General features: G+C 48.3%; 1 protein-coding gene across 1 annotated transcript in view; it reads right to left on the bottom strand.

Annotated features, from left to right (window-relative positions):
- LOC135516519 (F-box only protein 41-like) overlaps window positions 1–13,998 on the bottom strand; it is a 61,477-nt gene that overhangs the window by 44,079 nt on the left and 3,400 nt on the right. Inside the window, exon 2 of the mRNA XM_064940866.1 lies at window positions 2,676–3,580. Within this exon, the coding sequence (XP_064796938.1) occupies window positions 2,676–3,466 (791 nt within the window). The 5' untranslated portion in view covers window positions 3,467–3,580. The remainder of the gene's footprint in view (window positions 1–2,675; window positions 3,581–13,998) is intronic.

Genomic DNA, 13,998 nt, shown 5'->3' with positions numbered 1-13,998 from the left:
CTCTATCTAGTAAGAACAATAACGTGTAACGTCATGTATCTATTAGAAACAGTTATGTGGAACAGTTTTTCTAAGACCCCTTTTGAGGCACCTGACCACACCACTGAACAGTAGTCAAGGTGCGACAATACTAGGGCCTATAGGACCTGCCTTGTTTATAGTTATAGTGTTGTTAAGATGGTAGAAACTCGGGCCTGTAGGACCTGCCTTGTTGATAGTGTTGTTAAGAAGGTAGAAACTAGGACCTGTAGGACCTGCCTTGTTGATAGTGTTGTTAAGAAGGTAGAAACTAGGGCCTGTAGGACCTGCCTTGTTGATAGTGTTGTTAAGAAGGTAGAAACTAGGACCTGTAGGAACTGCCTTGTTGATAGTGTTGTTAAGAAGGTAGAAACTAGGGCCTGTAGGACCTGCCTTGTTGATAGTGTTGTTAAGAAGGTAGAAACTAGGGCCTGTAGGACCTGCCTTGTTGATAGTGTTGTTAAGAAGGTAGAAACTAGGGCCTGTAGGACCTGCCTTGTTGATAGTGTTGTTAAGAAGTTAGAAACTAAGACCTGTAGGACCTGCCTTGTTGATAGTGTTGTTAAGAAGGTAGAAACTAGGGCCTGTAGGACCTGTCTTGTTGATAGTGTTAAGAATGTAGACCGCACTTTATTATGGACAGACTTCTCCCTATCTTAGCTACTCTTTTTTCCCCTTCTCCTGAGTTGTAGGAGCTGTTCAAGCTAGCATAGAGAGAAATGTTTGCTTATGCTTCTGTGGCTGAAACTTAGCTTTGTAAAGCATAGAATGCCAGACTAGCCTGACATGTAGCTAGCATTATAAACAGGCATAGAACACCAGACTAGCTTGACATGTAGCGAGCTAATAACACCAGACTAGCCGGACATGTAGCGAGCTAATAACACCAGACTAGCCTGACATGTAGCTAGCTAATAACACCAGACTAGCCTGACATGTAGCTAGCTAATAACACCAGACTAGCCTGACATGTAGCTAGCTAATAACACCAGCCTAGCCGGACATGTAGCTAGCTAATAACACCAGAGTAGCCTGACATGTAGATAGCTAATAACACCAAACTAGCCTGACATGTAGATAGCTAATAACACCAGACTAGCCTGACATGTAGCTAGCTAATAACACCAGACTAGCCTGACATGTAGCTAGCTAATAACACCAGACTAGCCTGACATGTAGCTAGCTAATAACACCCGACTAGCCTGACATGTAGCTAGCTAATAACACCCGACTAGCCTGACATGTAGCTAGCTAATAACACCAAACTTGCCTGACATGTAGATAGCTAATAACACCAGCCTAGCCTGACATGTAGCTAGCTAATAACACCAGACTAGCCTGACATGTAGCTAGCTAATAACACCAGAGATATTTGTAAACATAAAACATAAATGTTACATTTCAAATGCTAGTTCCAGTCAAAGAGTGTCTGGGCTGCTCTTGCTTGGTAAACTACCCGGTAAGCTACTCTGGCTCCCCCTAGAATATAAATATTATTTAGTGGTGCCCCGACTCTCTAGTTAATTACATTTACATGATTTGCTCAATCAGGTAATATTAATTACGCAGAAATTATTTTATAGAATAGCATGTCATATCACTTAATCCGGTATAGCCAAAGACACGACATCATCCACGGCAACAACAGGCATGGGACTAGACATACCACAATGCAACAGTAGACATGGGACTACACATACCACAATGCAACAGTAGACATGGGACTACACATACCTTAATACAAAATTAACATTAGACTACACATACCATAATGCAGCAGTAGACATGGGACTACACATACCATAATGCAACAGTAGACATGGGACTACACATACCATAATGCAACAGTAGACATGGGACTACACCTACCATAATGCAACAGTAGACATGGGACTACGCATACCATAATGCAACAGTAGACATGGGACTACACATACCACAATGCAACAGTAGACACGGGACTACACATACCACAATGCAACAGTAGACATGGGACTACACATACCTTAATACAAAATTAACATTAGACTACACATACCTTAATACAAAATTAACATTAGACTACACATACCATAATGCAACAGTAGACATGGGACTACACATACCATAATGCAACAGCAGACATGGGACTACACATACCATAATGCAACAGTAGACATAGGACTACACATACCACAATGCAACAGTAGACACGGGACTACACATACCACAATGCAACAGTAGACATGGGACTACACATAACTTAATACAAAATTAACATTAGACTACACATACCATAATGCAACAGTAGACATGGGACTACACATACCTTAATACAAAATTAACATGAGACTACACATATCTTAATACAACAGTAGACATGGGACAACACATACCATAATGCAACAGTAGATATGGGACTACACATACCATAATGCAAAAGTAGACATGGGACTACACATACCATAATGCAACAGTAGATATGGGACTACACATACCATAATGCAACAGTAGACATGGGACTACGCATACCATAATGCAACAGTAGACATGGGACTACGCATACCATAATGCAACAGTAGGTTTCTGCTTGACTTGTGTTGTATCACTCTTATGGCTGCCGTATGTAGACATTATGAAGTGTTATAAGGATGTTATGAAGCGTTATAATCACTCACTGCTGCTTGCGACACAGCTCCTGGTCCTTCCCCTGCAGATCTCTTTTCAGAGTGGCCATCATCTCCACGGAGACCGCCACCTGCCGGGAGAGATGGGAAGCCTGGTCCTCCAGCTCCTCCTTCTCCCTCTCCAGCCGCGCCGCATCCCGCCTCTCATGCTCTAACTCCGCCTCTCGACGCTCTAGCTCCGCCCTCAGACAGCCAACATGCTGGGACACCCTCTCCTCCACCTCGGCAAACGTCCTGGCGATACTCCTCTCCACCCCCAGCCTCTCGTCAATCCCCAGCCCCAGAGTGAGGCTCTCGTCCAGGCAGAGCCCAAACTCCAGGCCCAGGCTTGGCCCCAGCCACCGGCGGCCTAGGCCTCTCAGCCCCAAATCAGGCAGGACCAGGGCCGTGGTGCTGTGAGGAGGTGCAGTAGAGGAGGAGGTAGCTACAGGACCAGCAGAATTACCAGGACCAGATGACCCTCCTCCCTGGTCTCTCCTGGTCAACATCTCAATGAGTAGCTGGGTGGAGGCAGAGGAGGACGCTAGATCCAGGCAGGCCAGAGGGAAAGGGAGTCTCTCCCTCTCCGAGCCCAGGACGGGGTGCTTCGGCTGGGCCACGTCGTGGGGGAGGAGTGGCAGCAGAGTTCCTGGGCTGGAGCTCCTGGCCCGGGCCTGAGACAGAACCAGGAGGGTCTCATAGGTGTGTCGGCTGACCAGGTGGGACCGGAGGGCAGGTACGCTGTCGAAACGCTTGTCATCTCCGCAGCGAGGGCAGAAGTACGGGAGGTCACATGATGCCATCGCTTCCGCCGGACTACCCTGGGCATCCCCTCGAACACACCCAGGGATAAGAGGTCAGAGGTCAGGGGTTAAAGCCAATCAGTGGTGTGTTCAGTGCTCTCTAGTACTCCATACCTGCAGAACAGAGCATCAGGATCATGGCGAGGAAAAAATTGTACAACCCAACGGGAGGGAAGAGCACACACACACCTGTCCTGTACAACCCAACGGGAGGGAAGACAGAACACACACACCTGTCCTGTACAACCCAACGGGAGGGAAGACAGAACACACACACCTGTCCTGTACAACCCAACGGGAGGGAAGAGCACACACACACGTCCTGTACAACCCAACGGGAGGGAAGAGCACACACACACGTCCTGTACAACCCAACGGGAGGGAAGAGCACACACACACGTCCTGTACAACCCAACGGGAGGGAAGAGCACACACACACGTCCTGTACAACCCAACGGGAGGGAAGAGCACACACACACGTCCTGTACAACCCAACGGGAGGGAAGAGCACACACACCTGTCCTGTACAACCCAACGGGAGGGAAGAGCACACACACACGTCCTGTACAACCCAACGGGAGGGAAGAGCACACACACACGTCCTGTACAACCCAACGGGAGGGAAGAGCACACACACCTGTCCTGTACAACCCAACGGGAGGGAAGAGCACACACACACGTCCTGTACAACCCAACGGGAGGGAAGAGCACACACACCTGTCCTGTACAACCCAACGGGAGGGAAGAGCACACACACCTGTCCTGTACAACCCAACGGGAGGGAAGAGCACACACACACGTCCTGTACAACCCAACGGGAGGGAAGAGCACACACACACGTCCTGTACAACCCAACGGGAGGGAAGAGCACACACACACGTCCTGTACAACCCAACGGGAGGGAAGAGCACACACACACCTGTCCTGTACAACCCAACGGGAGGGAAGAGCACACACACACGTCCTGTACAACCCAACGGGAGGGAAGAGCACACACACACGTCCTGTACAACCCAACGGGAGGGAAGAGCACACACACACGTCCTGTACAACCCAACGGGAGGGAAGAGCACACACACACGTCCTGTACAACCCAACGGGAGGGAAGAGCACACACACACGTCCTGTACAACCCAACGGGAGGGAAGACAGAACACACACACACACCTGTCCTGTACAACCCAACGGGAGGGAAGAGCACACACACCTGTCCTGTACAACCCAACGGGAGGGAAGAGCACACACACACCCTGTACAACCCAACGGGAGGGAAGAGCACACACACACGTCCTGTACAACCCAACGGGAGGGAAGAGCACACACACACACCTGTCCTGTACAACCCAACGGGAGGGAAGAGCACACACACACCTGTCCTGTACAACCCAACGGGAGGGAAGAGCACACACACACCTGTCCTGTACAACCCAACGGGAGGGAAGAGCACACACACACCTGTCCTGTACAACCCAACGGGAGGGAAGAGCACACACACACCCTGTACAACCCAACGGGAGGGAAGAGCACACACACCTGTCCTGTACAACCCAACGGGAGGGAAGACAGAACACACGCACACACCTGTCCTGTACAACCCAACGGGAGGGAAGAACACACACACACGTCCTGTACAACCCAACGGGAGGGAAGAGCACACACACACCTGTCCTGTACAACCCAACGGGAGGGAAGACACACACACACCTGTCCTGTACAACCCAACGGGAGGGAAGAGCACACACACACCTGTCCTGTACAACCCAACGGGAGGGAAGAGCACACACACACCCTGTACAACCCAACGGGAGGGAAGAGCACACACACCTGTCCTGTACAACCCAACGGGAGGGAAGACAGAACACACGCACACACCTGTCCTGTACAACCCAACGGGAGGGAAGACAGACACACACCTGTCCTGTACAACCCAACGGGAGGGAAGACAGACACACACCTGTCCTGTACAACCCAACGGGAGGGAAGACAGACACACACCTGTCCTGTACAACCCAACGGGAGGGAAGACACACACACACCTGTCCTGTACAACCCAACGGGAGGGAAGACACACACACACCTGTCCTGTACAACCCAACGGGAGGGAAGACACACACACACCTGTCCTGTACAACCCAACGGGAGGGAAGACACACACACACCTGTCCTGTACAACCCAACGGGAGGGAAGAGCACACACACCTGTCCTGTACAACCCAACGGGAGGGAAGAGCACACACACCTGTCCTGTACAACCCAACGGGAGGGAAGAGCACACACCTGTCCTGTACAACCCAACGGGAGGGAAGAGCACACACACCTGTCCTGTACAACCCAACGGGAGGGAAAAGCACACACACACCTGTCCTGTACAACCCAACGGGAGGGAAGAGCACACACACCTGTCCTGTACAACCCAACGGGAGGGAAGACAGAACACACACACACACCTGTCCTGTACAACCCAACGGGAGGGAAGACAGAACACACACACACACACCTGTCCTGTACAACCCAACGGGAGGGAAGACAGAACACACACACCTGTCCTGTACAACCCAACGGGAGGGAAGACAGAACACACACCTTTACCTTTATTTAACCAGGCAAGTCAGTTAAGAACAAATTCTTATTTTCAATGACGGCCTGGGAACAGTGGGTTAACTGCCTGTTCAGGGGTAGAACGACAGATTTGTACCTTGTCAGCTCGGGGGTTTGAACTCGCAACCTTCCGGTTACTAGTCCAACGATCTAACCACTAGGCTACCCTGCCGCATATGTGTGTGTGTGTGTGTGTGCTTGTAAAAGTGTGTGTGTGTGTGTGTGTGTGTGTGTGTGTGTGTGTGTGTGTGTGTGTGTGTGTGTGTGTGTGTGTGTGTGTGTGTGTGTGTGTGTGTGTGTGTGTGTGTGTGTGTGTACACATGAGAATCAGTTCAGATGGGGTTCACAGAGAGAGCCCTGTGTCCTCTTTACGGACATCATTTCTATGATCATTAATTAATGTCTGGAGTAACATCAGAACTGAATCCTTATGTCCCTATTCTATATAGGTCACTCCCTAAACAATGTGAATCCTTATGTCCCTATTCTATATAGGTCACTCTCTAAACAATGTGAATCCTTATGTCCCTATTCTATATAGGTCACTCTCTAAACAATGTGAATCCTTATGTCCCTATTCTATATAGGTCACTCTCTAAACAATGTGAATCCTTATGTCCCTATTCTATATAGGTCACTCTCTAAACAATGTGAATCCTTATGTCCCTATTCTATATAGGTCACTCTCTAAACAATGTGAATCCTTATGTCCCTATTCTATATAGGTCACTCTCTAAACAATGTGAATCCTTATGTCCCTATTCTATATAGGTCACTCTCTAAACAATGTGAATCCTTATGTCCCTATTCTATATAGGTCACTCTCTAAACAATGTGAATCCTTATGTCCCTATTCTATATAGGTCACTCTCTAAACAATGTGGGTCATTAAAAATTCATTACAATGAAGCACTCAGTGATTAACTGCACCTCGCTCTTAACTTTGACTCTCTCCAGAAAGAAACAGGAACATGAGAAAGAAATAGAGGGAGAGGATAGAGGTCAGACGAGAAGAGAGGAGGGGGAAGGAGAGAGGTCAGAGAGAGGAGAGAGAGGAGGGGGAAGGAGAGAGGTAGAGGTCAGAGAGAGACGAGGAGAGGAGGAGAAGAGGGAGGTAGAGGGAAGAGAGGGAGGAGAGGAGGAGAAGAGGGAGGTAGAGGGAAGAGAGGGAGGAGAGGAGGAGAAGAGGAGAAGAGGGAGGAGAGGAGGAGAATAGGGAGGTAGAGGGAAGAGAGGGAGGAGAGGAGGAGAGGAGGAGAAGAGGGAGGTAGAGGGAAGAGAGGGAGGAGAGGAGGAGAAGAGGGAGGTAGAGGGAAGAGAGGGAGGAGAGGAGGAGAAGAGGAGAAGAGGGAGGTAGAGGGAAGAGAGGGAGGAGACGAGGAGAGGAGGAGAAGAGGGAGGTAGAGGGAAGAGAGGGAGGAGAGGAGGAGAAGAGGGAGGTAGAGGGAAGAGAGGGAGGAGAGGAGGAGAGGATGGAGGTAGAGGGAAGAGAGGGAGGAGAGGAGGAGAGGATGGAGGTAGAGGGAAGAGAGGGAGGAGAGGAGGAGAGGATGGAGGTAGAGGGAAGAGAGGGAGGAGAGGAGGAGAGGATGGAGGTAGAGGGAAGAAAGGGAGGAGAGGAGGAGAAGAGGGAGGTAGAGGGAAGAGAGGGAGGAGAGGAGGAGAAGAGGGAGGTAGAGGGAAGAGAGGGAGGAGAGGAGGAGAAGAGGGAGGTAGAGGGAAGAGAGGGAGGAGAGGAGGAGAAGAGGGAGGTAGAGGGAGGAGAGGAGGAGAGGAGGAGAGGAGGAGAAGAGGGAGGTAGGGGGAAGAGAGGGAGGTAGGGGGAAGAGAGGGAGGAGAGGAGGAGAGGAGGAGAAGAGGGAGGTAGGGGGAAGAGAGGGAGGTAGGGGGAAGAGAGGGAGGTAGAGGGAAGAGAGGGAGGTAGAGGGAAGAGAGGGAGGAGAGGAGGACAAATTAAGTCTGTTCTACGGCAAAAGTGGATTGCAACTAAATATTAGGAAGGTGTCCTTAATGTTCTGTACACTCGTTGCACTACATCTACATCACTACACCAGAACCCTGTGGTTAAAAACTGGTGCACTGTAAAGGGTACCATTTAGGACGCAAGCAAAGAGAGGGGGGTATTACAGTCAGGCTATTTAAAAGCTTTGCAGTCTCTCTCTCTCTCTCTCTCTCTCTCTCTCTCTCTTTCCCATGAGGTTGCAGAGAGGAGAATGATGGTAGTGAGGGGGGGTGCATGTGGATGCCGATGTCATCTCCTCCAAACCTTTAGTCACGGCTGGGTGAGCAAAAAGAAAGAACTGCTCTGCCCCCTCTCTCTCTCTCTCTCTCTCTGTCTCTCTCTGTCTCTCTCTCTCTCTCTCTCTCTCTCTCTGTGTCTCTCTCTCTCTCTCTCTCTCTCTCTCTCTCTCTGTCTCTCTCTCTCTCTCTCTCTCTCTCTCTCCGTCTCTCTCGCTCTCTCACTCTCTCTCTCTCCCTCTCTCTGTCTGTCTCTCTCTCTGTCTGTCTCTCTCTGTCCATCTCTCTCTCTCTCTCTCTCTCTTTCTCTCTCTCTCTCTCCATTTCTCTCCCTCTCTCTCCCTCTCTCTGTCTGTCACTCTGTCTCTCAATTAAATTAAATTCAATGTGCTTTATTGGCATGATGTAACAATGTACATGTTGCCAAAGCTTACTTTTGATATTTACAACCAGGTGGCGAATCGCATCTCTGCATGTCTGGCAGACATATCAGTGTGGATGACGGATCACCACCTCAAGCTGAACCTCGGCAAGACGGAGCTGCTCTTCCTCCCGGGGAAGGACTGCCCGTTCCATGATCTCGCCATCACGGTTGACAACTCCATTGTGTCCTCCTCCCAGAGCGCTAAGAACCTTGGCGTGATCCTGGACAACACCCTGTCGTTCTCAACCAACATCATGGCGGTGGCCCGTTCCTGTAGGTTCATGCTCTACAACATCCGCAGAGTACGACCCTGCCTCACACAGGAAGCGGCGCAGGTCCTAATCCAGGCACTTGTCATCTCCCGTCTGGATTACTGCAACTCGCTGTTGGCTGGGCTCCCTGCCTGTGCCATTAAACCCCTACAACTCATCCAGAACGCCGCAGCCCGTCTGGTGTTCAACCTTCACAAGTTCTCTCACGTCACCCCGCTCCTCCGCTCTCTCCACTGGCTTCCAGTTGAAGCTCGCATCCGCTACAAGACCATGGTGCTTGCCTACGGAGCTGTGAGGGGAACGGCACCGCAGTACCTCCAGGCTCTGATCAGGCCCTACACCCAAGCAAGGGCACTGCGTTCATCCACCTCTGGCCTGCTCGCCTCCCTACCATTGAGGAAGTACAGTTCCCGCTCAGCCCAGTCAAAACTGTTCGCTGCTCTGGCCCCCCAATGGTGGAACAAACTCCCTCACGACTCCAGGACAGCGGAGTCAATCACCACCTTCCGGAGACACCTGAAACCCCACCTCTTCAAGGAATACCTAGGATAGGATAAGTAATCCTTCTCACCACCCCCCCTGAATGATTTAGATGCACTATTGTAAAGTGGCTGTTCCACTGGATGTCAGAAGGTGAATTCACCAATTTGTAAGTCGCTCTGGATAAGAGCGTCTGCTAAATGACTTAAATGTAAATGTAAATGTACAACATGAAAATAATAAGAATAAAAATTGTCAACGGGACAACAGGTCAAAATAACCAGACATTGAACAATAACAATACGTATACAGTAGAGGACATGTGCAGGTTGATTGGTCTGTCAGACACTGTCCCTCATCTTATGGCAGGCAACAATGTAGTGCGCTGCCAACCCACAGCTCTCTGCGTCCTCCCCCAACAGGACGGGTAGCCTATCTTCATCAGAGAGGTCTTTGAAACCTTGAAGAAGGGTTTCAAATTCGGGGAAATGACACTCTCAGATTGCATAATATTTTGGGCATTTAGTCAGGAAATGCAGCTCTGTCTCAGGTTCTGCTGTGGTGCAGTGGTTGGACAGCCTTTCCTCTACATGGAGCCAGGTTCTGCTGTGGTGCAGTGGTTACACAGCCTTTCCTCTACAGGGAGACAGGTTCTGCTGTGGTGCAGTGGTTGCACAGCCTTTCCTCTACAGGGAGCCAGGTTCTGCTGTGGTGCAGTGGTTGCACAGCCTTTCCTCTACAGGGAGCCAGGTTTTCCTGTGTCTACCCTTCTCAATGGCAAACCTCCAAACGAGCTTCAATGCCATACAACACTCCTTCCGTGGCCTCCAACTGCTCTTAAACGCTAGTAAAACCAAATGCATGCTTTTCAACCGATCGCTGCCTGCACCCGCATGCCCGACGAGCATCACCACCCTGGATGGTTCCGACCTTGAATATGTGGACACCTATAAGTACCTAGGTGTCTGGCTAGACTGTAAACTCTCCTTCCAGACTCATATCAAACATCTCCAATCGAAAATCAAATCAAGAGTCGGATTTCTATTCCGCAACAAAGCCTCCTTCACTCACGCCGCCAAACTTACCCTAGTAAAACTGACTATCCTACCGATCCTCGACTTCGGCGATGTCATCTACAAAATTGCCTCCAACACTCTACTCAGCAAACTGGATGCAGTTTATCACAGTGCCATCCGTTTTATCACTAAAGCACCTTGTACCACCCACCACTGCGACTTGTATGCTCTAGTCGGCTGGCCCTCGCTACATATTCGTTGCCAGACCCACTGGCTCCAGGTCATCTACAAGTCCATGCTAGGTAAAGCTCCGCCTTATCTCAGTTCACTGGTCACGATGGCAACACCCATCCGTAGCACGCGCTCCAGCAGGTGTATCTCACTGATCATCCCTAAAACCAACACCTCATTTGGCCGCCTTTCGTTCCAGTACTCTGCTGCCTGTGACTGGAACGAATTGCAAAAATCCCTGAAGTTGGAGACTTTTATCTCCCTCACCAACTTCAAACATGTGCTATCTGAGCAGCTAACCGATCGCTGCAGCTGTACATAGTCTATTGGTAAATAACCCACCCATTTTCACCTACCTCATCCCCACACTGTTTTTATTTATTTACTTTTCTGCTCTTTTGCACACCAGTATCTCTACCTGTACATGACCATCTGATCATTTATCACTCCAGTGCTAATCTGCAAGGTTGTAATTATTCGCCTACCTCCTCATGCCTTTTGCACACAATGTATATAGACTCGCCTTTTTTGTACTGTGTTATTGACTTGTTAATTGTTTACTCCATGTGTAACTCTGTGTTGTCTGCTCACACTGCTAAGCTTTATCTTGGCCAGGTCGCAGTTGCAAATGAGAACTTGTTCTCAACTAGCCTACCTGGTTAAATAAAGATGAAATAAAATAAAAGGCAGTGCTCACTGAGCTTGTACTTTGTCAAGGTTTTTCTAAGGTTTTGATCAGTAACCATGGTCATATAGTTCGCCACGGTGTACTGTTGATTTAGGGCCACATAGCACTGCATTTTGCTTTGTGTTTCCCAAAAAACAATGTAGTTTTGTTTTGACTGTGATGTCATTTGGTTTATTCTGATTGACTGGATGTTCTGGTCCTGAGGCTTCAGTGTGTTAGTAGAACAGGTCTGTGAACTCAGGCCCAGGACCAGCTGGATGAGGGGACTGAGGCTTCAGTGTGTTAGTAGAACAGGTTAGTGAACTCAGCCCCAGGACCAGCTGGATGAGGGGACTGAGGCTTCAGTGTGTTAGTAGAACAGGTTAGTGAACTCAGGACCAGCTGGATGAGGGGACTGAGACTTCAGTGTGTTAGTAGAACAGGTTAGTGAACTCAGCCCCAGGACCAGCTGGATGAGGGGACTGAGGCTTCAGTGTGTTAGTAGAACAGGTTAGTGAACTCAGCCCCAGGACCAGCTGGATGAGGGGACTGAGGCTTCAGTGTGTTAGTAGAACAGGTTAGTGAACTCAGGACCAGCTGGATGAGGGGACTGAGACTTCAGTGTGTTAGTAGAACAGGTTAGTGAACTCAGGACCAGGACCAGCTGGATGAGGGGACTGAGGCTTCAGTGTGTTAGTAGAACAGGTTAGTGAACTCAGCCCCAGGACCAGCTGGATGAGGGGACTGAGGCTTCAGTGTGTTAGTAGAACAGGTTAGTGAACTCAGCCCCAGGACCAGCTGGATGAGGGGACTGAGGCTTCAGTGTGTTAGTAGAACAGGTTAGTGAACTCAGCCCCAGGACCAGCTGGATGAGGGGACTCTTTTCTTTGCTCAGCTCTTGGCATTGCAGGGCTTGGTAATGATATGTGAGGGGGTCACTCTATTTTAGATGTTTCCAAAACTTAATTGCTCTTTTTTAGTTTAATTATTAGTGGATATTGGCCTAATTCTGTCCTGCATGCATTGTGTGTAGTTTTCCTCTGGACATGTAGAAGAATCTTACAGAACTCTGCATGCAGGGTTTCAATGGGGTGTTTGTCCCATTTCGTGAAATGTTGTTTTGCAAGTGGACTCCACACCTCGCTGCCATAAAGTGCAATTGGTTCAATGACACATTCAATTAGTTTTAGCCAAATTGTAATAGGTATTTAAATTTGAATTAGTTGTTTAATTGTGTAGAATGCCCTGTGTGCTTTCTCTCTCTGCTCGGTTCATTCACTGCCTCGTTAAGGTGTCCAGTTGAGCTTATTTTTAAACCTCAGTAATTGTAGTGTGCGCAGTAGTGTATATATTTTGTACCAATTGAGAACTTTGGTCTAATTCCCTGAGATCTGGATCTTCTCTAGAAAATCATTATTTTAGTTTACTGCCAGGGCCCAGGTCTGGCAGTACTACTCTAGCAGGTCCAGGCTCTGTTGTTGGCCATGTGCTGTGAGTGACAGCAGGCATAGGTCATCTGCGAAGAGTTGGCATTAAACCTCTGAATTGTGGAGACTATCACCAAGAGTTGAGGATTTTTTTTGAATAGTGGCCAATTCGTTGATGTAAATATTGAAGAGTGCAGGGCTCAGATTGCAACCCTGGCGAAAGCCCCACCCCTGGTTAAAGAATTATGTTATTTTCTTGCCAATTGTTGCATGTATTGCCAGTAGACATTGATTTAATTATGTCATGTTTTACCCCCTACACCACTTTCAATAACTTTGTAGAACAGTCCTGTATGCCAAATAGAATCAAATGCTTTTTGGAAGTCGATAAAGCAAGCGTATATTTTGGTATTATTTTAGTGGACATGCTTATCAATCAGGGTGTGTAGAGTGTAAGTATAGCCATGCAATGTTTTGGTATAAATCCGATTTGTCTTTTACTCAAGACATTGTGCTTATTAAGGAAGTCTAGAACTCTTACATTTGTAATACTATAGAAAACGTTCCCCAGGTTACTGTTCACACAAATGCCTCTGTAATTGTTAGGGTCAAATTTGTCTCCGTTCTTAAAGATTGGGGTTATGAGTCTTTGATTCCAGATGTCAGGGAAATAGCCTACACTCAGGATCAAATTAAACCGTTTTAATATAGCCAATTTAAATTTTGCACTAGTGAGTTTGAGCATCTCATTTAGGATGCCATCAGGTCCACATGCTTTTTTAAATTTGAGGGCCTGAAGTTTCTTATAGAGCTCCTGGTCAGTAATTGGGGAGTCTAACGGATTTTGGTTGTCCTTTATAGCTTTTTCTAATCCATTCAACTTCTCATGAATTTGGTGTTGTTCTGACATTTTTCCAATTTTGCCAGAAGTTGTTTGTGTTTATGGACCTCAATTAGTGTCAGCTGCTTGCTGTTGTACTGTGCTTTTTTGGTTCGGAGTGTACGTTTATAGAGTTTTAAAGTCTCACAGTAATGAAGGCCTAATTCACCATTATTTGGGTCTCTGTGCTTTCGGTTGCATAGTGTTCTAGATTTTATCCTTATAATTTTACAATCTGCATCAAACCAGATGTCATCTGTGATCTTTTTTTGTTTTGTTTTTTATCAATTTCAATCGTG

Source organism: Oncorhynchus masou, chromosome 27 (genome assembly GCF_036934945.1).
Source record: "Oncorhynchus masou masou isolate Uvic2021 chromosome 27, UVic_Omas_1.1, whole genome shotgun sequence".
NCBI classification, from domain to species: Eukaryota; Metazoa; Chordata; class Actinopteri; order Salmoniformes; family Salmonidae; genus Oncorhynchus; species Oncorhynchus masou.
Note: the sequence above shows the minus strand (reverse complement) of the source record. Positions and strands in the feature narration are given on the sequence as shown.